The 24,809-nt window shown below is 37.4% G+C and overlaps 12 protein-coding genes across 12 annotated transcripts; 4 read left to right on the top strand and 8 right to left on the bottom strand. All coding sequences in view use genetic code 12, as the record gives it.

Annotated features, from left to right (window-relative positions):
• Positions 1 to 2,043: 2,043 nt before the first annotated feature.
• On the top strand, positions 2,044 to 3,348 carry CPAR2_212140 (acyl-CoA thioesterase; the record flags this gene model as incomplete). Its single annotated transcript, XM_036810173.1, has 1 exon — positions 2,044 to 3,348. The coding sequence occupies one exon, from the start codon at positions 2,044 to 2,046 to the stop codon at positions 3,346 to 3,348; it is 1,305 nt and encodes a 434-aa protein (XP_036666737.1).
• A 181-nt stretch (positions 3,349 to 3,529) lies between these two features.
• On the bottom strand, positions 3,530 to 5,857 carry CPAR2_212130 (uncharacterized protein; the record flags this gene model as incomplete). Its single annotated transcript, XM_036810172.1, has 1 exon — positions 3,530 to 5,857. The coding sequence occupies one exon, from the start codon at positions 5,855 to 5,857 to the stop codon at positions 3,530 to 3,532; it is 2,328 nt and encodes a 775-aa protein (XP_036666736.1).
• A 1,837-nt stretch (positions 5,858 to 7,694) lies between these two features.
• On the bottom strand, positions 7,695 to 8,864 carry CPAR2_212120 (amidase; the record flags this gene model as incomplete). Its single annotated transcript, XM_036810171.1, has 1 exon — positions 7,695 to 8,864. One exon carries the CDS (start codon positions 8,862 to 8,864, stop codon positions 7,695 to 7,697), a length of 1,170 nt encoding a protein of 389 aa, XP_036666735.1.
• Positions 8,865 to 10,309: 1,445 nt separating this feature from the next.
• Positions 10,310 to 11,590, top strand: CPAR2_212110 (uncharacterized protein; the record flags this gene model as incomplete). The annotated part of the gene is made up of 1 exon (XM_036810170.1): positions 10,310 to 11,590. One exon carries the CDS (start codon positions 10,310 to 10,312, stop codon positions 11,588 to 11,590), a length of 1,281 nt encoding a protein of 426 aa, XP_036666734.1.
• Positions 11,591 to 11,754: 164 nt separating this feature from the next.
• On the bottom strand, positions 11,755 to 13,134 carry CPAR2_212100 (Zn(2+) transporter; the record flags this gene model as incomplete). The annotated part of the gene is made up of 1 exon (XM_036810169.1): positions 11,755 to 13,134. The coding sequence occupies one exon, from the start codon at positions 13,132 to 13,134 to the stop codon at positions 11,755 to 11,757; it is 1,380 nt and encodes a 459-aa protein (XP_036666733.1).
• A 988-nt stretch (positions 13,135 to 14,122) lies between these two features.
• CPAR2_212090 (uncharacterized protein) lies at positions 14,123 to 15,115 on the bottom strand (the record flags this gene model as incomplete). The annotated part of the gene is made up of 1 exon (XM_036810168.1): positions 14,123 to 15,115. The coding sequence occupies one exon, from the start codon at positions 15,113 to 15,115 to the stop codon at positions 14,123 to 14,125; it is 993 nt and encodes a 330-aa protein (XP_036666732.1).
• A 307-nt stretch (positions 15,116 to 15,422) lies between these two features.
• Positions 15,423 to 16,847, bottom strand: CPAR2_212080 (Zn(2+) transporter; the record flags this gene model as incomplete). Its single annotated transcript, XM_036810166.1, has 1 exon — positions 15,423 to 16,847. One exon carries the CDS (start codon positions 16,845 to 16,847, stop codon positions 15,423 to 15,425), a length of 1,425 nt encoding a protein of 474 aa, XP_036666731.1.
• A 363-nt stretch (positions 16,848 to 17,210) lies between these two features.
• Positions 17,211 to 18,593, bottom strand: CPAR2_212070 (uncharacterized protein; the record flags this gene model as incomplete). The annotated part of the gene is made up of 1 exon (XM_036810165.1): positions 17,211 to 18,593. The coding sequence occupies one exon, from the start codon at positions 18,591 to 18,593 to the stop codon at positions 17,211 to 17,213; it is 1,383 nt and encodes a 460-aa protein (XP_036666730.1).
• A 257-nt stretch (positions 18,594 to 18,850) lies between these two features.
• On the bottom strand, positions 18,851 to 19,750 carry SAM37 (SAM complex subunit; the record flags this gene model as incomplete). The annotated part of the gene is made up of 1 exon (XM_036810164.1): positions 18,851 to 19,750. One exon carries the CDS (start codon positions 19,748 to 19,750, stop codon positions 18,851 to 18,853), a length of 900 nt encoding a protein of 299 aa, XP_036666729.1.
• Positions 19,751 to 20,028: 278 nt separating this feature from the next.
• CPAR2_212050 (cleavage polyadenylation factor subunit) lies at positions 20,029 to 22,353 on the top strand (the record flags this gene model as incomplete). The annotated part of the gene is made up of 1 exon (XM_036810163.1): positions 20,029 to 22,353. One exon carries the CDS (start codon positions 20,029 to 20,031, stop codon positions 22,351 to 22,353), a length of 2,325 nt encoding a protein of 774 aa, XP_036666728.1.
• A 103-nt stretch (positions 22,354 to 22,456) lies between these two features.
• On the top strand, positions 22,457 to 23,569 carry CPAR2_212040 (uncharacterized protein; the record flags this gene model as incomplete). The annotated part of the gene is made up of 1 exon (XM_036810162.1): positions 22,457 to 23,569. One exon carries the CDS (start codon positions 22,457 to 22,459, stop codon positions 23,567 to 23,569), a length of 1,113 nt encoding a protein of 370 aa, XP_036666727.1.
• Positions 23,570 to 23,638: 69 nt separating this feature from the next.
• On the bottom strand, positions 23,639 to 24,697 carry CPAR2_212030 (RNA polymerase specificity factor; the record flags this gene model as incomplete). The annotated part of the gene is made up of 1 exon (XM_036810161.1): positions 23,639 to 24,697. The coding sequence occupies one exon, from the start codon at positions 24,695 to 24,697 to the stop codon at positions 23,639 to 23,641; it is 1,059 nt and encodes a 352-aa protein (XP_036666726.1).
• Between the last annotated feature and the right edge of the window lie 112 nt (positions 24,698 to 24,809).

The following is a 24,809-nucleotide window of genomic DNA, read 5'->3' as shown; positions in this document are numbered from 1 at the left end:
TATGTTTCCACTGCGTAATCCAAACAGGTCATACACAGTTGCACAGGCTCTCGGAAGTGTAGGCTTGTTTTTGCGGGCTAATAATGCCGTTTTTTTCGGGGAATCTTGAAACCAATGCCGGCCAAGAAAATTTTACGAAGCAGATAAAAATGAAAATAAAACATCTCTGAGTATAATCGGCCGAAGAGCGGCATTAAGAAAGTATGAAACAGAACGAGATCTTAGACCTGTTTGCTTGGTTATGATGTCATATAAGTGGGTAGGGGAGATGAGGGGCTATGAGAAGAAGGCTGTGAGTTGAGTGAACAGCCACTTTCACTTGCAAACATCTCGACAACTGAGAACTAAACGCATTCTGTTGTTTTGATTTGCCGTTGCCGGAAACGTAAGGGTACATCACACAAAAACGTATAATCGATTCAAAAAAAAAAATAAATACTCAATTACATCATATAACGACTTTTTTTATCGATAAGGTGTGCAAAACAGCAACAACGGCAATGATACTTGAAATAAAGTGTTCAACGTCAAAGAGACAATAAATCCAAAGGGTTTGGAGAGAGGGTTTAGTGACATATAGAGGTATTTCTAGCAAAAATGCAGTGAGACTACTCCGCCGACAATAAACTATGATGTAATGTTTCACCGTACAGCCACATTGCATGCTTCAATTCTTTCTTTTTTCTCTTCTTCAATTGTTAAGCAAAAGTTTCATACCTTGTCATAAGTGGTTACAATCTCTATACGAGCCTATGGGATAAATGCCCCCCCAACCACTCCCTTCTGCGCCATAAAGTTTTCATGCTTCTCTAGAAATCAAGAAATATCACTTGGTTACGGAAATGAAAGCGCAGTGGATATTCGAAATTGCAGCAATCTAGTGATGAAACTTGCTTATTCAAATTATCCAAAGAATCATGCAGTATATGAGTCATTTGTGGACAATGTTTCTTTACATTATCATCGAATTTCGTTTTCAAATGGTACCTGAAAATCATATCAATATAGGGGAAGGGGTTAAGAATATCAAAAAAAAAAAAAAAGAAATGAATGAGAAAAACAATGGTTCCTATTGTTTCCCACGATTTTACAATGTGGCTATACATTTGAACCGCCACGACAAAGAGGTACGTCTAGCGGACTAGCGGTTTTAGAGTAAACACAGGCACGTGCGTGTGTGTTTCATGTGGTAGATGATTGCAAAATAAAAAAATGTCTCTCTAGGTTAATTCTTCACACATGTTGAAGTTAAGGGCTTGTAAAGCAAAAGCACACTTGGTTGAAACTGTGAAAGCGAGGACGTCTCAATGTGCAAACTAGACGCGACAAGAGTGGCTGCAATCGTGTTTTGAGGCCGTGAACAAACATATTGTTGAGTATCCAAGTTTTCGCAACATTTCGTTCACAAATTGAATAAATAATAATAAAAAAAAAAGCACTACAACACTAAAGATTAAGCTTCTTTACTGTCTGATAACGGATCACTGTTTACTTTACAAACCGATGTACCTTTTGCTTTTCACAAATAGTAAAATAGTAAAGACACACCGGTGCTTAATTATATGGTTCTTCAAATAAGTACTGTACTGTACACTATATTTATTTAGAATTTAGATCAAACAGGGGAACAAAAGAAAAAAACGGTTCTTTAACGTTTCTTAATCACAGTCTAAACCATAATCATAATACAAATCGAAACTCAATTTCCCGTTGCTTTATCTCTCTACCTGATTACAATTGCTTATAACTGTTTATAACATACACACGCATCTAAAGCTGAAACCCTCATCATAGACCTTTTATTTTTTGCTTCAGAAAGGTTTTTCCAATCCCAATGGTTTTGACTACCTTCTTCTCACTCCTCTTTTCCCCAAATTTTTTTTTTTTTTTTTCAAATTTTCGTCGGATTTAGACCTCGGTTCAAGCGCGGTTAAATCTGAAAGACAAAAGAACATTAAAGGCATATAGGAAATCACAGAAAAAATTGAACCATTTTCTCTCACATCCCCCATCCACCGTTCAAGTCGTCAACGTAATTCGATCATGGACGTTCTCCAAAAAGAAGTGTACGAAGCCACGCCACCAGTGTCACGAATCGCCGCCAAGGCATCAGTCAAAAAACTCCTGCACCCCCCTTCACCAGCACCTTCATCTTCATTGGACCCACCATCACGAGAATTTTACGAGGGTTGTTATGTTGTTGAACCATGGAGTTCTACATCACGAGGTACATACGGGGGAGACTTGATCTGTCAAGGGTTAAACGCAGCCTGGCAATCAGTCATCAATCGAGCTGCACCAACCAGCAATAAAACAAATAACAGCAACGGATCTAGCAATGATGGTGCTTCATTCCAACCACATTCATTACACGCTTATTTTGTCAGAGCCGGGTCAACTGAAAGTGTCATGCGTTGGGAAGTTCTCAAAGTGAGCGACTCACGCAACTTTGCCAATCGATGCGTATTGGGGTACCAATCACACAATAATTCATTAGTAGTCACATTACAAGTATCATTCACCAAAGATAACTGCCAAATTGCCAAACAACGTCAATTTGAACAACAAGTTGCGTCGGGAACCATGCCCAAAAGTTGGCCCGTGGTTTTCAAACGACACCCAGGCCCGATGTTTTATCAGTATCGTGATAATTTGCACCGATTGGATATTAGAACTAGATATTATGGTGGTCATTTGACCCACGGGATACCTCAGGAATATTATGAACCAAGTGATGACTTCAATTTGGCAACTACTGGTGATCAAGAACGGGGTTTTTTTGTCAAGATTAATGATGACTTAGGAGCGAGAATACCTAATAAAGATGAACGCGATGGAGGTTATGGGTCTAATGCTAACGGTGGCGGTGTTGGTACTGATGCTGGTGCTCCTTCTGCTACCGAATTAATTCGTCGTAAATATTTAGCATTGGCGTACGCTAGTGATGCATTTTGGGCCGCTACTTGGATCAAAGCATTGGGATTACCCATGGGTACAACAACAGCAGCAAATGTAAGTTTGGATCATACATTGTATTTCCATGATTCCAATTTCGAACTCGGCAGAGCAACAAAGAGCACAGATGACAGCAACGACAACAGTAATAATAGTAGCAACAGTGACAACAATTGGCTTTATTTAGAAACGCAATTTGTATCAATGGGCAATAATCGAGTGTTGGCAATTGTAAATTTCTACACTTTGGCAAATGATGGCAAATTGATTGCTACTGTTGTGCAAGAAATGTATGGGTTTGTACCCAAGGATGTGGCTGATAAGTCGCGGCAATTGCATGATAAGGTTGATAATAAGGGCAAGTTGAAATCTGGAGTTGATGCAAAGTTGTAGCTGATGCAGTTGATGCAGTTGATGCAGTTGATGCAGTTTTTGCTAGAGTTTTTTTCAATTATTTATACATGTGGTTATAGAGTTGCTTATACATTTGATAATTACCCATATCCTCTACATTCCCCGTATTTCAAGATTAGTAAAACTTTTATTAATATATTAATTGTACAGTATTAACAATCTATTGTGTTCCCGCACCACTCATGATCAATTTATGCATAAAGTAATCAGCTCTCAAAGCTTTTCCCACACCATCACCTTTGGCAACATTCTCTTTAATCAATTCACCAGCTTTATCAACTTTCCCATCATATATCAATTCCATTTCACATTGATGCAAATGGGTGAAATTCTTTGTCAATTCCCATTCTTGCAACAAGTTTACATTTTGAGCCAACAATTGTAAATGATCCTCCTTTGTCAATGAATTCAATTGTTTCCAAGATTTGAAATCGTATCCTTCAGAATCAACATTGGCCATGTGAGCATATTGCTTTATGATTTTAGTGGTGAACCAAATTCGTAAATTGTTCAAATAGGTATATTTACGATGCTGTTTTCTTGATAGTGCATTGAGATTGTATTCATCATTTAAAATCATCATAAAGTTTTTGGGGATGTATGCAATTTGGTTTTCCGAAATTGATGTAATTAATGGTGATAATTCTTGATACGAGGTGAAATGTTGATTTCGACAATTGTACAATTGTAATTCACGATTAATCACGGAATAATTCTTTTTCAATGAGCCTTCGCTATCCACGGTTTTGGCATTGTTTAAAACAATTTGTTGTTCTTTATCCAACAAGGGAACAATCAAATCGTACCTGTCTGGTGATGGAGCGTCAGTTAATGCTAATCCAGTAATATCAATGTATAATCCAGTATCAACATCAATAAATCTACCATCAATGGCATTGTTTCCATTACCTCTTACACGATGCGTTATAGAGGACCCAATATCAACAAAATAACGACCAAAGCCATCAAATTTACCAACAGAGTCTACCCCATTTTCAATAACCATAGTTTGATTAAAATATTGACCCAACTTGTACAATTCAGAAACGGGCACTTGTACATCGATATCACCATCCCATGGGAAAGCAATCCCATTCCAGTACCAAGCGAGTAAGGAACCATGAGCTATCCAAGTGGTGATTCCATGAATACGAGCAAAATTGAGATAATTCTTGATTAAACGATGTAAAATGATGGCATTCTCTGGTGAATCTAATGTGATACCTTGGAAAAAACGCCAATCATAATGTTCACCTTGCCAATCATCTGGAATCGATTTAAGAAGTTTAGCTTCATAAAAATACTTTGGTGGATTGTTACAATTGTGACTGAATATAATTGAATCGAGATAGTCTTGCTCCATTAACGACAACTTTGTTTCCTGTTGTCTACGTTTCATTGCATTGATTGCTGATTCTGGATCATTATGGAAATCCGATTGTGGGATGGGTAATTCATGACGTGATGAACCTGACACACGTTGTTGTTGTTGTTGTTGTTGTTGTTGTTGAAAAGTTTCTGGCTTGTGCGATTGTAAATACTTGTAATCCTCCACTACGTTAAAACTATCTACTGGTAAAGTATCAATCATACCATTACGAAGTAATGAATTGTTGAAATTATTTTCCAGTGGATTGTGTACATCAACTTGATATGATCCATTATTAGTCAAGAAAATCAACTTCTTGGGTGAAGGTGCTGTATCAAACAAGTATGCACGACCAATGAGTTCACGATTAGGTATGGATTGTGGACCTGGTTGGTCAGTGATTTTGAATCCCAAAGAAGGAAAAGTTTGTGATGCTGTTTCATCAACTGGATTAAACTGACAATATTCTTCAACTTTACGAAGTTTTGAGCCTTTGATGAGATCTTCTTTAGTTGATATATCAAATAATGTTGTACACAAGTCAGTCTTGGGGTAAGTGTTGATATATTTATCGAGTATGGATAAATCAACCCAATCTGACCAATGAAATGGTACAACCAAGTCAGATGATGAGTCTGTAGATGGTGGTGATGTTCTTGCGATATATTGATAATAAGCGCCAAATGTGAATCTAGGATCAAACTTGTGAACAAGCGGTGGAGAAGAAGCACCACCATCATTTAGTTCCAGCAGTAGTGGTTGTTGCTGTTGTGATGTGAAATACGATGGTATGGCAACAGTTAATGGTAAATTGTTTGTAATTTCTTCATTCAACATCCAAAGTTCATTACCCCCTCTATCTTCTTCAACAGCATCTTGTCGTATTATACTCAATTGTTTATTGAATTTGGTGTCATTAGCTAAATCGTAATTAGATGCAAGAAAATTGTAATAAATTTGATTATATTTATGAGTAAATTGTTGATTAAGTAGTTTACGATATTGTTGTAAACTTGGTTTAGTTATAATCAGTTTCAATGATACAAGAATGGTATATGCAATGGTTAGTAATAAAAGTAGTTTAACAACTATTCGACGAGGATGGAATTTTGACAACATGGTAGACTAATGTTGTAATGCAATTTGTATTCTATGGATATAGGTGTAAAAAAAGGTATACTCAAATGGTGTGCTGAATATGTTGAATCATCAAATTTGTTATTTGTTTGTTATACAATTGGTTTGATTTGTTTTGTCAAGTGGTTTGGTTTGGGTATTTAATGTTGAAAATGTGTCAGTAGTAGTAGTGGTGTATTGTACAAATGTGGTTGTATCTTAATTATCAAAGCCAGTATAATATACTTTGATTGTATGTGTGTGTTTATTATATACGGAAATAGGGAGGATAAATAAAAGTATTTATATATAAACACACATACACACATACACACATATACACACATATATATATATAAAGCCCATAGAAGTTTTTTCTTCATTCATCATCCTTCAGTAATAATAATAATTATAATAGTAGCAGTAGTATAGTAGTATAGTAGTAGCATTATTATTATGGATGTATGTATGTATGTATGTATGTATACATAAATATATAACACAAATACCCACCACCACAACTACTATTATAGTAACACAGCAACAAGAAAAAAAAAAAAAGAAAAAAGAAATTTAAATAACACTTAGCTATTAGTAACAGGTCACACTACCTTTATTGAATGATTTTAGACTCACACGACCACTATTCTTCTTCCCCTTGTCTTCTTCCACACACACACACACTAACACACACATACACACTAACACACACAAAATTACAACACACATATACACATATACACATATACACATACACCTTATTTTTTTTCCGGAAACCTAAATAACCTTAACTGTATATTAATGTACTTAATTTATGACGTAGCTTACACTTTACTGGAGCTATACTATCTTTCTCTTTCTCTATTATTTAAAGTACTTACAACTCCACCAACACTTACCTCTACTTCTTCTTCTTCTTCTTCTATTTGGATTACTACTAAATTCCTACTACTAACTATAAACATTCCATTGTTCTTTTATTCTTTTACACAATATTTTTACTTTACTCTCTTCTCTAATATTATTGCCAAGAAAAAGAAAACATTGTATTAATTTTTATTCTAATCTATTTTATTTTATTTTATTTTATTTTATTTTATTTTATGTTTCTTCTACTGCGTTTGAGTCGTGTTTCTTTACCCAAAAAAGACAGAAGACAATAATTATAATCTTCAAGAAACAAAAAAAGACCATTTAGATTAGATCCCCCCCCCCCACCCCCCACCCCATATTCTTCACCAATATATACATATCAATACAAACACAAAAGATCAAATATCTCATCAAACGTATACGCCGAATATCTGTCCTTCTCTACCATTACCACCACTAGCTTACACAAACACACACGAATAAGAGAATACGAAAAACATTCAAGATCAAAAGAAGTCAGTCACACGACTCCCACAAGCATACACACAAAAACACGTATCTATATACTCCACCCTTTCTTTCTCTCAACCCAATTACGACTTTCTCAATCGGAATACTCCACAGAAAGCATATTTGAAACACAACTCCAACACATAAATACACATACTTTTTCTCTTTCTTTCTCTCTCTCCCTTTCCCTCTCTCTTTCCCTCTCCCTCTTGTGTTGGCACAAAGATTTTTTAAAGTTTTCATGATTTTGTGATTAGATTACCAACATTTCGAAACGCGTAAATCTCCCCCTAAAAACAGAAACCTAAACCTTAACATCTCTGTGCTCGTATCACACCTCCTTTTGTATCAAAGCCTTTTTCAAAACTTCTATAATATCACATTCTAGGTTCAAAATGCAAACACCATATACACAAGGCTCTACTCTAATCTACAACGTGTTCCTCCTCCTCTTTGTCTAAACATCAATCTCCTTCACCAATATTCCTTCTTCACTTTGTGACAATCTACCAATAACATCAACACTGGGGTTCGATTCATCTATTGCATCATAATCACCATCAGCGCCACCAGCACTACCAGCACTACCAGCACTACCAGCATTACAACCATCACTTCTCCTTCCTTCATCATTGCCAAACTGCAAAATACATGAACTACCACCGTAAACCACATCATCTTCTTTCCCCACTCGATTACAAATCAATACATTAACTCCCTCATTATTATTATTAGTAGTAGTACTAGTAGTAGTACTAGTAGTCGTAGTAGAAGAAGATCCCCCACCATGCCACCATTTAGGCATGAAACTATATTTATGTTTCAAAAATGGGAAAAATCTCAATATCCAATAATTGATCGTATCATTACATGGTTCCAGTGGTAATTGCACTTGTTTAGCTTGTTGCAACTTCTCCTCCTGAGTTAATTCAGTCTTGATTGATGGTGATTGTGATGATAACCACGCCATGGGACATACAATCAACTTGGACTTGTTATGATAACATTGTGCACTAAATTCAAATTTATTGAATGGTGCTTCAAACTTATACGGGTTTAGATCCATACATATACCGAAATTAGTCAATATGGAACTGCTCCTCGCATTATTAATTCCATTGGTGTTGCCCTCTTCTGGGTTTACTCTTGGTTTGAATTGCAACTGTACTGGTACAAACCCACGTTGAGGATTCTCTAAACATCCCCATTTTTCATCAGTTTCATATAAAAACGTCTTGCGATAATTGTAAACTAACTCACCACCTTGATCAAAAACAGCACACGAATTATAAATCACCACATCTTCTGCCCCTTCACCACCTGAACCTGTTCCTTCATCTTTTCCGTGTGCTATTTCAGGGTACCCCACAACTGTAAAACATTGATGTTTTAAACTCAACTCATGAGCAAAATTAAGAGATGCACCATATCGACTAGGCGATTCCAAAAATGGTCTAATGGCTTTACTCAGGGGGAAATTGTACCCAGTTATTGCCAATTCCGAAAGTACCACCAAATCAGGAAATTTGCCCTTGATTGTTGACAAAAGGTGATTGATTTTGGAAATGTTGTGTTGTGGATGACCTAATAGGGAATCAATTTGTACTAATGCTACTTTAAGCCTCATTTTTGATAGTACGTCTAGTGTGGGTGTGTGGTAACGACTCTGCAATAATTGAGGTATTGAGGTTTTTGTAATGGATCTTTTTTAGAAACTTTTGTCTCTTTTCAGTGTCACCAAAAATTATGTCGCGACAATGATATACTGACTAGGAAACCTCTAGTCAATGATAATGTCAACAACCTTGGGATAGTACTGACGCCTCCGTTTTTCTCAACAATAAGTTATAGTTGGGAGGGGAGGGGGGGGGGGGGGGGGGTCCCCATCTAAGCAAACGCATCTCTTTCAAACTATAAACCTTTTAATAGTACTCCACCACTTCACCGTTCAAGAAAATTTGCAATTACAGATGTAATATTGAAATCTAGCAAGATACTAGTAGAATGATTAGTTTGTGTTTTTTTTGAAAGTCTATCTGAATTCAAATTGCAACTAATTTTAACCCAATTCAGTTAAATTAACTGTACATCGCGCTATGGAAACGTTAGTCTTTCTTTGTATAAGACTGTAATCTGAGCTCATCAAACGTTTGACTACTAGTAAAGATCTCATTACCATTTTTGTAATTTACGCACATACCCCCTTAAATCTACAATAGAGCGCACAATTACACATTTTTTGTTTCTTTTTGGTAACACGTTGACAATCAGTAATTAAACTCAAATGGAATTGGTTCACGATTGCGGATAAACATCTCTTGTCATCTTCGGATACTTTGTTGTTCCCGATGAACAAAGCGTAAAGGGTTAGACGACGAGCAATAAAGACAATGTATATTATTATGCAATTCATTAAAGTTTGAAACACACGCTTGTATTGTTTGAGACAATAAGAAAGTCTCGCCTTTATTGCCACCATTTCCTTATGGTTATTGTTTTCTCGCCACATCAAAAGACACACAATTTTTATTCTTACCCCGTTATGCATTCAAATCTACAATATGAACGCGTGCTCTGTGAAGTTCCAAGAAACAGCTCAAGACCTCTTCATCACCAGGATTGGGAGATTTACTCATCAGTCAATGACCTACAACCCACACTGGAAACTAGTTGACACAACGTCAATTATGTCTTAAGACTGGGCACCCCCAGGCTTACATCCTGGCTCAAGAAAGAAAAATATGTCCAATTATTACACAAACTTGACATCCTACCCAATTCTAGAAAAAATCAACAATTACAAAAAATCAAACTTTGTTTTTGCACCCTTTGCATATTGCACTATAGAAACCTATTACTTTGTGATGTATAATTACTAACAATGTAACCACAACAAAAGGGGGGCGGGACAATAGAAAGGAGATATTTTAACTTTGCACTTGACGAGCTAATGCACCATAGATTGAACAACAAGCTTTCCTCAGACTGCTTATTTATACCTGTATCTTTCTTCGTCTTTGAAAACCACACCACATTCAGTTACTACACAATACCCACCCTCAAGCATCGGCTATGTCACCTCCAATGATTGACATTTCCCAATACGAAATCTCCATAATCAAACAAGCTTGGCTTGCTTTAAACTTATTCACCAATTATCACAACTTAAACACCACCGGACAAAATGGAGGCCCCAAAGTGATCAACAATGATTTCAACTTGCGTGAATTTGAACAAAACCTAGCCACGAAAATATACCACAAATCCGCCACAAAGGACCTGCTGGATTTGCCCAACTTCATTACTGGAACCCATATTCTCGACAATGATTTATTCAACAGCCACCATGCCACTACTACTCCATCTTCAATATCCGATTCTGAGATTAGTGCAATCATCAATGATTATCAATTAGAACCATTACTTCAATTCATAACCATTATGATTAACCATTTAGAATTCAATATGATCCAACCTGGTCAATCAATGATTACAAATTTTCTGAATCGAAATGTCCGTTTATACGACATGTCTTTTGCAAAATATCAACTTTGGGGCGAATGTCTTATAGAGTCCATGGTTGATAAATTGAGTATAACTGATGCTAGCAAGTTTCAAGGTGAAGAACAATTTATCTTTAACAAGTTTTTATCTCAAGTATTGAGTTTTTTGGCATATCATAGTAAAGAGTCTACCGTGGCGTTTCCTAATGACTCTGCAATATCAAACAACCGAGACCATGCGGGGAAAAGAACATTGGTAGGTGAAAGCTACCCAGGTCCAACTATATCCGACATGGCAAATGTTACAAGTCCATATTCTCATTTGGCACAACCTGTTAAACCATCAACTAGGTCGTCGTCGTCGTCAGCGAGATCATCAACGAGATTATCAACCACATCTACGTTACCATCAGACAAATCATCCCAAATGTCCCTACATCACACTCAAAGTTTCAATAATGAACCATTTGATCATCTACTGGAAACTGACATCAACAAGATACACAATCCACAACCATCTGCACCAGAGAAAAAAACCAATCATTTAATCAAACAGGACGACAAAGAGCTTTCTCTCGCACGTTCGGTATCTTTGGAATCCATAACTGATGATACCTATGACTATTTGAACTCATTTAGATGTTACAAAACACCCATTGAAGAGAGCAAGTATGCTAAGCTCAAACGATCATTTTCTAAAACATCTTCTTCTTCTTCATCAAGAAGGAAATGGAGTTTACTGAAAAGGAAAGGTAATGAAACTCCACTACAAAGTCAACTCACTCAAGGACAATCGATGGAAAAACAACATTCCAAAAATGGACTTTATCGAATAATCAGTCGTAGGTAGATTAGAAAAAATAAACTCTATACAATGATGTTTTTTTGTAATCATATTATAGTCTGTGTATTGATAACGGTTGTCCAACTAAAATCCGCACCTCTCAAAAAACAAGCTCTATTTCTACTATACACACCCTAGCCATGACTTTCCCTTACAACTTCATCTTCTCTTTAATGACATGTTTGAGTATCACAATTGGTGAATCCATCAACTAAACAGTTTTGTTTTGATGTGTTGCCAAATGCATTTGAATCATCTTTCCCCACTATATTATTTGATTTGACTGACTTGCCCTTCAAACTAGGAAATTCCGGTTGGATGGTGACTGAATGAATGCCATACTTGTGTAAAGTGTCACGTACTTGAGACACAACTGTTAAAAACAAGTTTCTGTCAATCTGTGTATTTGAATAATCATTAGTAGCAACTGTGTTGGATGCAGATTGATCCAGTGTCGTTGCTGGTGGTGGCACAGTTACTTCACATTTCGGAGTCAATTCAATATGTAGTGAAGCAATCAAGATATCTTCATTCAAATTCCACACATGGAAATCATGGACACTGTTAACCAATGGCAACTTCAAAATATCTTGTACAATCTGTTCAGAATCAATATATGGTGGTGTAGCTTGTAATAAAATCTTGGATGATTTACGACACAACGGTAATGCACTATTGAAAATGATCAAAGTGATGACCAATGATGTAACCGGATCTGAGTAGTACTTCCACCAATAATCAGTTTTCCAAATAATTAAAGCCGTGATAATAACACCAACATTTCCCAATGCATCACCCAACACGTGCAAAAAGACCCCTTCCATATTCATTGATTTTTTCTTCCTTGTCTCGATACTCTTTTTGGTTGTATCTTCATTTGCATGACCATGTTCATCTTCATTTGTTTTCACTGCTGGAGTTTCCGAATTGTACCTCTCAACAACATTGTCAGGGAAATAATCAAACACCTCAGATGGAGAAGAGCGTACGGTGGAATCAATCAACGGAGTTCTCTCATCTAACCCGATTCTCGACTCGATTTCACCATTGGAAACATGCCCTGATGCTGCACCACCATCGGCATGTGAATGTGAATGTCCAGCAGATGCACCGTCGCCACCGCCACCACCATGAGAGTGTGAATGACCGTGTTCATGAAACAATACCAACCCAATACCATTACTCAATAACCCGGCTACACCAACCACCAAAATCAACTGAGGATTGGAGATTTCCGTTGGTTTGAAAAACCGTTGAATAGCATCCATGATAATAGTAAAACACAAGGCAATCAAGAAAACAGCATTGATTAAAGCACCCAAGATTTCTGCTCTTTGCCAACCATAAGTGTACTTCCCATCAGCAGGTTTTAATTTTTTCACACGCACGGCCCAAAGGGCAATGATTAATGATATGATATCATTCAACATATGGAATGAATCAGCAATCAATGCTAAGGACTGAACGGTGTAACCAATGATGGCTTCCAAAAGGAAGAAAATGGTGTCCAACACTAACAATGCACTGATTCTAACTTCTTTGTTATTCATGATTCCAAAATTTTTATTTGATTTGTAATCGTGAAAGGTGTAAGATGAAAAAAGGGGGACGTGTGTTGTGGAGTGAGCTGATGTTATGGGATCGAAATTTGCTTAAGTTAAAGTAAAAAAGTTGAGTCAAGATGTATGTGAAGATCTTTAATATTGCATAATATTTGTTCGATGAAAGAATTTGAAAAGTGTATTGATGATAATGCTTCTTCTTCTTCTTCTTCTTCTGGATGATTATTTTGTGTATGCATTTAGGATGCTTAAAAATTACGGAATAAAATTTATTTTGTGTGTGAGGCTGTAAAATGGTAGAGGTCGTGTGAATTACAAAACAAAACTAATTTAATTAAAAGACTATACAATACTAAACTATAATACAATGATACAAACTATAGTGGTTACCACAAGTTAACTCAAAAAGATTTACAAGAACAATGGATGTGAACACGGATAGCCGATTGGCTTCGTTTTGAAGATTTGTCGAATTAGCGTTGTATACAGCACTACAAATGCAACTTATGACAGCACTTCATTATAAATCCGAATCTAACACCGTATAAAAGTGCGACAAAACCCGATCTTTTATAGCTATAGCTCTTGGAGAAAGTTGTGCCTGTTCTAGAACCGATAGCTTCTACGTAAGGTTTGGTCCACTTCTTTCAGATCCAATCGTCATTCATTCCTAAAAAAAAAATACATACTTTGTACTCTACTTTGTGAACAACATAAACAGCTTCTTTGAAACACCATTCAGTATAATCAAAATGCAAAACAAAAACACATGCAACGACAAATTGTTGCCTGCTCAATAAAGAAAGGGCTTGAAAACACACCTGGGAAGCATCAAGAATTGAATACATGAAAGAATCAAGGTATGCATCAAGCATAAAATACATCAACAAAAAGCGAAAGTTGGCTAGTTAAATAATTGTCTCTTGGCAGATAGAAAGTATAATCCGCATCATAATGTGTCAAATCACACTCGTCCTCATTTCGAAGAGCTCAATAACTGGTTAAACGTAATTTTTTGACCTTGTTGAGTTGGTTGTGCATGCAATGGCTGAGGGTAATGCATTTGAGGAACATGTCCAATATATGGATGATAAAGCTGGTTTGGTGGTAAAGGAGGTGGTGGAACTGGTTGCGGAACAAAATGGGAAAAAGCTGGTTGACCTGCTTGAGCAGCATACACTGGTTGCTGCTGGGGGGCAAAAGGGCTAGAATGAATTGGTTGACTACTTTGATTGGAATATACTTGTGCTGGACCTGATACTGTTGTTGCTTGAATTGGTGGACTTTGAGCAACAGGGATATCAGTAGGGCTTGCTGCCACGCTCGTTGAAAAGGGCGACGACGTCGATTCAACCCGTTTCAGTAAAATCGAATCAGTTTCATCCTTCGACACCGTTTGTTTGGGCGAAGGCTTGAATTTTGGTTTAGGTAAATTCAAAGCAGCTGGTGAAGAATGAAATGATGAACCAGCATACGTTGACGAATCTTCTTTCAAAACTACCGCAACTGGTTCCTTTTCTTTCTTGTTACCACTCTTTTTGGATCTCGGGTTGTTGTTGAAGTTGGGCTTTTCACCATTAGGTAAGGAAATGTCCACCACAGGTTTATCCCTTTGAGATTTTTTAGATTTTGTCAGCGATTTGTTTGGTGGTGGTTGTTCACTCTCCTTTCTTCTTCTTGAATCACTCTTTTCATTGTGAAACTGCGGTTTCTCTCCGTTTGGCAAAGAGGGTAATGATGATAATCTTATAGGTTCTTTGAGCTTCTTGGGACTACTGGTTTTATTCTTGGCTGAACCATGTCCAAAATCAACAGGAGCCCCACTAGGAAGCAATCTTATCTCATCACCCCGTCCTGCGTTTTGATTTGCTTTGTTCGAGCGTGAAGGTTTCTTCAAAGTGTTTTGAAATGAAGGACTATTTTCGTTCCCATGTATTTGAACGGGAGTGGATATTTCGTGTGCCATCATTGTAAATAAATTGTTTTCTAGTATATCCTTTGTCTTGTTGTTATATCATAAACTTGGTAATAAATACGTGGTGCTTTTGGTTACACACGTTATACTCTGACCGGTATCTGGTAAATCAAGTCTATCTGTTATCTGAGTCAATGTAGTAATCTTTGAGAAGAACAAAAACCTAAAAATGGACACAATTTCTTTTTATTTCTTTTTGCTTGTTCTCCTTTTCCCACAAGTGACACATTAAAAGTCGTGCAAAATGGACAGATCGTAATTGGTAGCGACATATAGATAGGACTACTATATACATTTCTTACTAACTAGAGAATATACTAGACAATCCAATCAACATTATACCAACGGTGCACCATGATATGACAAAGTTCATGTTCCCTCCAAAAGATACAGCACTTCCAAACATTGTCAATGCGACAATGGTTAAAAACCCACTGGTAACAGCCATGGTGACTCCAAATATCAATCTTAAGGAATGCACATCATACTTGTTGGAGTTGACCTTGAGAAACAAGTACCCCAAAAGTGCTCCCAAAGGTTGTGAGATCCCACCTAATACAGCACTGATTGAAACTGCTTTTACCTTTGCATGTTTCGATGTTGACATGGCATAGTATAATGGAAGACACATTGAAAACCCTTCCGTAAAGTTGTGTAATATTAAACTGATGAATATTGAAAATCCTAATTTAGGATTTGTCTCTGAAGTAACAAACGTAATGAACCCTTCTGGTAGTTTGTGTAGAGTTATTGCCAAGGTTGTTTCAATCCCAATCAAAAACAACCGAGAGAGTGGTGAATTGACATGGTGGTGGTGATCGACTTCATGCAGATGGTGCAGTTGATTCAGATGGAATGTGGGCTCATCATGAGCTGCTTCACAACAATCATCCACGTGCTCTGCTTCGTCATTCTCATCATGATGATGGTGATGATTTGTCAATTGAGGAATCTCACAAAAGTGTAACTTGTCAACTCCATGTTCATGGTGATGGTATGTACAAAGTTCGGCAGACGTGTACCCTTTACATTCTCCGGCTGCTTCATCATTCAAGAAAAGTTGTATGATGGACTTTCTTGGTTTCAAAGTTGCGCGTATGAGTGGCGTTGTCTCGTTTTCGTGCTCTTGAACCTCAACTTCGATAGGGGCCTGCTCCACTATGTAGTCTCTGATTTCATTCTCATTACTGGCTGTACTGGATTTTGATGGACTGGCGTTAGGGTCATGACCGCCATGCGAATGCTGATGATTGTGTGAATGATTATGGTGGTCAACTTCTTGCATACCGCGATCATCTTCTTTGACGGTACTTCCATGATTACAATGCACCACACTTTCACTGGTCAATAAATGTAAAGTAAAATTAAAGCTTGTGCAAATCAAAATGCCAACAAAATAGCTACCCATCAAGTAGATTTGTTGCCATCTTTTGGTGAAGTGCACTTTGTTCGATTCTTCATTCACCATAGACAAGTAATTCGAAGCCTCTGGTAAGAGCCTGTATAGTGCAGTAATAATCAAACAGCCTGAACTTAGTGCCAATGAACCATTAAGGAAGGCGTAGTTTTCTTTCAATTTGAATTTGTATTTCGATGTAATGAACTTGGGAAATATTAAATAGTATATGTTATCAAAGTAGATGATCAAAGTCCCTAGAACGCATAGCGACGATGAAATGATGGTTAATATCCATCCTTGAGATAACTCTGGTAAGCTCTGCATCATGTTGCGTATGAAATAGTGGAGCAGTCAGAACAAACTTTGCTCAGATTACGGTTTTTTTGTAATTTTTCCGAAATCTAATCAACGGAGTTTCAGCGATGCTTTTTCAACAAACTCTTACTGCAATAAGTAAGTTATACTTTGATTGGAAAGAAAGGCGGAGTTGATCTGTCAGTGATGTCGATCCTGAATCAATTCAAGAAAAGAAACAATCACAAGTTCGTGTTGTTGGCATTGCAGGACGCACCACCTACCAAACCTTGGTGGTTACTAATATTTGTGACATTTGAAATAAAGCAACTACTACACTCTACGACATGGCTTAAAGTTGCACAGTCTTTTTAAAAACTTTATCCTATATACGACTTAATCTCGTTTCGATCCACCTATATCCATATTGCTGAGTGGCAAGCTTTCATAGTTCCTCTTCTTTTTAGAAACAAATGGAATCATTCTGTGAGTTGTCTTCTCTCTGGCAAACTTTTTCTTTTTCAAATGACTTAGATCAAAACGATTGATTCTAACGAAAAGCCACATACCGAATGCTGCAATCACAACACAAGTTGGCAAAGTCATCATCACTATATACTCCTCGTAATCGATACCTTCTTCAATATTGTCACCAGTCAAGTACTTGTTCACATGCTTCTCCTCCTGTCGTTGCAAATCAGCAAATTCACCTTTACCAACTTTTGCACCTTTCCAAAACTCCACCACTATCGAGTCTGTCAATACATTAAACTCGTCATCGGGAACGTTGTCAGGTTGTAAAGAAATAAGAACCTTTTTCTCATATACATTTTTGGGGAACCAATCTTGAATAATGGTTAATGGATAAAATCCGTCTTCATTGCTCACCCATTCAGATACAAAAAAGCCTTCTTTGACTTTACCTCCATGTTCAAGGACCTTTGACCTTTTGTCGAATGGTGTATAATCAATGTCATCTGCTTCATTGAGATCGTCAAGATCCCTCTTTTTGAAACCTTTTTGTTTGGCGCTCTCTTTCACATTGGACAAATGAATTCTAACCTTTTTCACCTCTGGAGCAAAATAACGTGAATACCACGTTATAAAATGAGTCTTGTCCAATATTAATCTAACGTCATCTTCTGGAGTGCAAAATGGTTCAGTTAATACATCCTTAGCAATACCTTTCTTTTTGTACCTGTCTGGGGTGCACCGTATTATGGGATTCAACAAATGGTCTTCCAAGTCCGATTCCTCGATTTGTATTACTTCCTCAAACACTTCGTCCTCGGCCATATTATGTGCCTTCAATTGTTCTTTGTTGTAAGTCACGGTAGTAGCACTCTGAAAGTAAGTACTATAATCGGGACGCCCTTTTTTAGTTCTTCCATTCTTTATCTCCGGTCTAATTGTTTTTGGTTTACCCGTTTTATCCAAGCTGACCCACTCTTGTAATGGGTCAGTTGTCTTTGGCGGCTTAGCACTAATCGTAACTCCTGCAATCACAGTTGGTCTAACGATCTCAACTTGACCATCAACTGTACGGTACCAAGGATCGGGAGGTTTGATTGAAGATGATGACGATGTTTTTTGAGCCTGATGTTTTGCATGGTCCTTGTTGATTATCACTTCCTTCTGTCTTTTGAATAGATGTTGAGTAGGTTCCGACAAAGCTGTGGAAAAAGCCAGACTAGGCTCTGGTGTTGCCACTGGTTGAGTCAAGGTCAACGAACAGGCATTGACAACAAACAAACTTACTAATGCTAATGGTAATTTCATTGAGGGGAATGTCTTGTTGTCAGGAGATGAGTTATAGAAAGGTTTCTTTGTTTTGATCCCATTGAAGAAATAAAACAAAAAAAAAAATTAGACACCAACTGACGGAATTTTATAGCCGAGATTGAGAAGAAGAGAAGAAAATTGCACAACTTATATATACAAAGATAAATATTAGACAGATGTGAGTTATTTGAAAGTAGAATGTGTATTTCCTTACCTGCAATCACTATATACACCGAAGCCTAGAGCTATCTCAGTTAATAGCTAATTAGCCCGGTCCAATAGCCTACCTCATTAAATAAACTAGGTACTTCCTTTCCAGTTGGTTTTCTAAATGCACTAGCTTTAGGACTACCAAATTGTACATCTCGTAAACGATCCAGGTAGGATCTAAACCAAGCTGAGTTATTTGTTGTCAAAAAATTATTGATAAATCTATCTGGTAGGCTTGGGTGAGTTAGAGAGGAAAAGTAAGCCAAGCACAAAATATCCCCGGCTGATGGTAGATCGCCAAAAGTAAATTTTCCTTCTTTATTCTGCTCAGCCTTGAGCTTTTCGAGCCTCTCTAAGAACTGTTCTGCCAATATAAGGCATCTCATAGAACTCTTGGATTCTCTCAAAGCTTTCTTCGCCTCCGATTTTTGCATCAAAGACTTTTCGTGAAGACCGCTAATTGCCTTTGAGTTTTCAGCACCTTCATCTAGCTCACCATTGAAATACTCTGTCTGAGTATTGTCACCACTGCTTGTGAAATTCAAAAATGATGATTTAGTCTCCCCCAATCCTAACAATTGTACCTGACGCTGGGCTTCGTTATAAAAATTCAGAGCCTGGTTGTACATCATTGGGAATGGGAAAAATTTCGAAAACAACTTTCTTGTATAGTTTTCATAGTTTTTGCTATTTGAGAAAAGGTTGTACTTGTTTAGAGCCTCTAATTTGGTTTCCAAGAATGATATCAAGCTATCATCAAGTAATTTATCGTTCTCCAAAAGTGGAATTGTGTTTCCATTCCCATACCTGCTTGATAAGTAAGATACAATACTTCTGTACCCACTGTACTGCATCCCATCATCAAATAAAAGTGGCAACTCATTCAACTTCGATAAATGTGTATTGTTGGATGGTATAATTCTGAATGGTACATTTTGAGACATTACTATCAAATTGAGAATCCACGCTGACGCTATACATGGTGGTGACACAATTGAGATATCTCCATCAAATCCCCATACATGTAGCTCAATCATAGTTGTAGAAAGAACAAGTTCTTTGTTGGTAGCACAATAGAATTTTCAACAGAAGAAGGAAAAAAAAAAAGCTTGTAGAGTTTCATCAGAAATAACTTCACCATTGCACTCATCAATAGCTTCTATCTTAATCCTATCAAAAGTCAGTTTCCATCGGACTTGTCCCTTTAATAGCTCTTTCAAGGATGAGTAATCCTATTTTCATTACAAATAATAAGCCTAAAACTTTATCATTGGATAAAATAGGACAATTGGAAGATGACTTAAAGATCAACCCATTGGACTACAATAAGTGGATTAAATTATTGGATAATGTAGTTGCAAAGGACAACCAAGAGCAAGTTAGGAAGGCGTATGAGAAATATCTCGATATATTTAAATTTGATGCAGCACAATGGAATAAATACATCAAGTATGAGCTCAGCCGGGGTGAGAAGGAGAAAGCAGAAGCACTTTTCCAAAAGTGTTTTGCCATCACGGAGAATGTTGACTTGTGTCGTCTGTATGTTGATTACGTGCGAAGTGTCACTGATATGATCACAGGTGGTGACAAGGCAAGAGCAACTATTATCCAAGCATTTGAATTTGCCATCGACAAAGTTGGGATAGATGTACAAAGTGGCAGCTTATGGCAAGATTATATCAACTTCATCAAGTCATGGACTCCAGGTGCCAATTGGGAACAGCAGCAAAAGATCGACTTGATACGTAAGGTTTACAAGAAGGCTTTAGTTGTGCCAACAGAAAACATTGAACCTTTATGGTCGCAATACACGAAATGGGAAAACGAACTCAATCAGGCGACTGCTCAAAAATTTGTGTCTGAGAAGTCTGCTGAGTTTATGGCCGCGCGATCATGGAATACGGAGTGGCAAAACCTTACCAAGAAGAAGTTGAAACGTTCTATAATACCCCACGGTTTGGACAATGATTTAGTGGAAGCCCAAATGAAATACTGGGCAAGTTGGTTACAGTTGGAGAAAAAAAACTCGTTGCAGATAAAGGATGAGTCATTGCTTCAACGACGAATAAATTATGTTTACAAGGAAGCTACTTACGCTCTACCCTTTGTGTCGCAACTTTGGTTTGAATATGTAAAACATTTGCTAAACGATAACGAAGAAAGCAATTTGAGTAAGTGCATTTCTATACTAAACGATGGTCTAAAATTAAATCCTAAGAGCTTGCTTCTCTCTTTCCAGCTAGCCGAATTGTACGAAAAGGACAATACATTCAACGACGCGAAGGTAATTTACAATCAATTGATCGCAAACTTGACCGAAGATCATAAGAAGGTGACAGAGAAATTGAATGGCTTGTATGACCGCATCAGTCCAGGAACAAATGACAAGAATGAGGAGGATGACCATATGAATAATGAAGAGGATGAGAATGAAATGGGTGGTGCAAATGTCGTTCACGTTCTTACCAATGGTAAACTGAACGGACATGGGAACCCTAATCTACCTCCCAAGCCCAATATTCCCTGTTTGCCTCAAATACCAAACAATTTGGCACCAGTGTCAGATGTAGATGATCTGACTTTGACTAAGCCAGATTTAGTAAGTTCAAAACTTTCGGGAACTGAGAGAAAAACATTCCTCAAATTGAAGAAAGAGCGTGATCAATTGGTTGATACAATTTCACTTACGTATATCAAGTTCATGGTTGCGAGTAAAAGGGCGGAAGGGATGAAGGAGGCCAGAGACGTGTTTCGTCAAGCTAGGAAAAATGACTCGGTGGGATACCAGATATATGTCGAAAATGCTTTGTTGGAACATTATGCTGATAATAAGAAAACCGCATTGAAAGTTTTTGGTATAGGGCAAAAGGCATTCCCTACCAATGGGAATTTTTTGTTCAAATTTTTGGATTATTTGATTATGACCAACGACGTTGACAAACTCAGAAGCACTATCCAAAGCTCAGATACGAACATTTCGAAAGAAATTACTCAAATCACGGAGGAGTTAACTTTTGCTGGGTTGGATCCTGTTCTCACGGAAGAGAAGGAGCAGAAATTGAATTCGCAAAAGACGTTTTTAAAAAGATTGTACAAACGATATATATCATTTTCGGCAAACTATTTGTCCTTAGATATAACAAGTAGCTTTGCCAAAAAATACGAGCAATTGTTTCCCGATGATGATCCGGTCGACTTGTTTACTGATAGGTACAAGCTAGATGTCGTCAACATCATCAAACGAGATGAACTAAACCGAGATGACCACGTTGACTATGCCGATCTTTCAAGGAAAAAACGCAAGGTTTCGTTTGGTTTCGATAACACTGAGTCCACTTCTGCCGTGAAAAGTATCCAAGAGTCAAGACGCATTGAACAAGAGGTTATGGAGGATGAACAACTGAACGGTGCATCATTTGTTGGACCTTCAATTGTTGCTTTGATGTCTGCATTACCAAATGCATCATATTTTGGGTTACCATCTGAGAGTGTGTTTAATAGTGATAAATTGGTTACCTTGTTTTCGAATTTGCCTAATATTGCTTAAATATTTTTAGCTGCGAAAATTTATTGTGTAGAAAATAGCATAAGTAAAATCTACTAATCCAACATATCAATCAAAGGTTTTTCAACTATAGGTTAGAACAATGATGAAGTTCGCCACTAAGGACTTTCCGTCTTCTTTCTTTAAACAAAGTTCACACTACTTTTTTACTCAATATGATAGTCCAAATGTTTCCAAGAGAAATGTATATGTTTTGAGAAACGTATTCCTATGGTTGGTGTTGATCAATATTGTGAACTTTTGCATCAGTATTCGTTACAATTTTGGTAGAGTTGACCTCGTTCGAGTCCTTTCCGGAACCAAGATGAGTTCAGGGACCTCAGGAAGGGAAAGTAACTTTGAAGATATTTTGGTGGGCATGTACTTGAGAAATGAAGAGTTATACTTCGAAAATATTGATTACACTACAGTGATCGTTGAAGTTTTGCTACACATAAATGGACGTGAAATCTTCTTGGTTTTGAAAGAAGGGTTTTATCAATCAGAATTCTTCAAAGATTCGAGTAAGCTCACCACTGAAACCATTATCAAGGCAAATCTACCACACGAACCAATTTTATTTCATTTGGGGCAAGTTCGACAAGCCATGTCTGAAGTATTGGGGGCGCATTTGCAAAGGTTATATGGAAACACGTTGGCATTGAGTTGGGAGAGAAAGATAACAATCGCGTACACGATCTTGGCCATATTCAGACTGATTATTTTCATCGCGTCATTGTGCTTAATGGTAGTGTATGCCGGATTGTACCACACGCTGAAATCCTTATCTCGACACTTTGCAAAATTGAGTACGCTTTATATCTTAAACTTGATCAATTTGGCATCATGTGTGGGGATACTTATCAGTTGGCTCCAGCTAAATCCCCACAAAAATTTCCAATTGATCTTTCTTATCACCGAATTGGTGTCCATCTTGGTTTTCAATCTCGTTTTCTATCAAAGTCATCGAGTCATAATGAATAAGTCGGAAGTTGTTTATAGCACCCTGTCGTCAAACTACTCGGCTGATGAAGCGCAAAAAGGTCCAGTTCACTGCAAACCCAACGATTCTCCTCCAACCAACGAAGGGCTAACTGGAAAAACAGTCACTAGAACCTTTCCTACAGAAAGCGACTTTGTAAAGCAAAGATACAATCAGGACACAAATGCAACGCGATGCCTCACTGCCCCAATCAGAAGTTCGACAAAGTGGCAATAGTGGAGAACCATCCACAAATAGTATTTACAGGTGTTTATTAATGAAACCAATCTGAACACTCAGTGATAATCAATGCAGCTCCTCCTCTCCGACATCAAATGTCTCCTCAATTGTAGGTTTAAATGGCCACTTCTCATAGGCGTCGGCAATAGCTATTATATCTCCAGTGGAAAACTCGAATGCTTTCTTGTCTAGCACCTCATCGGGAAGTAGTTTCCGTAAATACTCTGCTCCCGCCGCAAGTTTGGGCAACTGCTCTCTCAACGTATAGTTAGTCACAAAGAAGGCCAGTAAAAGATGCTCAATGCTTGAAATAGCATCACTAGTGTACCTCCCTGGGAGTAGTTCAACAATTGCAACCTCGGAATTTCTAATAAATGACGACTTTTCAATAACGACTGGCTGGTCGCGCACCAATACGCGTGGATCATACCCCTGACCAATAACCTCCAGTTCTTCGCCAATCGCAATTAGTCTCGAATCCGTATATAAATCTCTTTTCAATGCTGTTCTGTTTCTCTTTTTGAACCCTGGTTCACTCAAAAACTTCATTGCTGTCGCAGATGGAATAAAAAGAATCATTCTCACTTTTCCATATTTCATTAGCCAATTGCGGTGACTGCAGCATTTTATCCATTGAGCAATAGTCGACTCATCTTTAGTTCCTGTCCAATTAGCCAACACTAACAATTCATCGTGCAATTTATCGTACGGCTTATAGTTTGTGGGGGGTAGTATGTCCTTTTCGTATAGCCTCAGATACGTTCCCCACGCAAACGGATCACGATCAATGATTTTAAAATTTTCAATGTTTCCAGTACTATGTTCAAGAGACTGTATCTTTTTGTGCCAGCTTTTCACCGTCTCATCATTCCTGTCTATCAAAATATGGTTCCTTGGTCTAAGCTCTTGGTTAAGCATGGTAGAGAATAACCCAAATCCCGGAGTAGCATCGATGATGTCTAATTTGGATGAATTATATTGAGATTTGATGTTTAATTTATCAAGAACTAACTGGCATGACTCGGGGTTTTTCAATTGAGATTTCCCATAACTAAATCGAGGAAGCTTATCAAAAAATCTTTTCAAGACAGGATTGTATGACCTTAAGCTGGCTACTTGACTCATGTGAATTTATCTGCTTGGCTCAAGGTGTGTAGAGGCGTATCTCAAAATAAAAGAAGAAAAGAAAAAGATCATCATTTCACACAAAATCGACAAAGTGTTATTATCTTGCCAA

The sequence above is a fragment of the Candida parapsilosis genome, contig 005809, assembly GCF_000182765.1.
Source record: "Candida parapsilosis strain CDC317 annotated contig 005809".
Lineage (NCBI taxonomy): Eukaryota > Fungi > Ascomycota > Pichiomycetes > Serinales > Debaryomycetaceae > Lodderomyces > Lodderomyces parapsilosis.
Note: the sequence above shows the minus strand (reverse complement) of the source record. Positions and strands in the feature narration are given on the sequence as shown.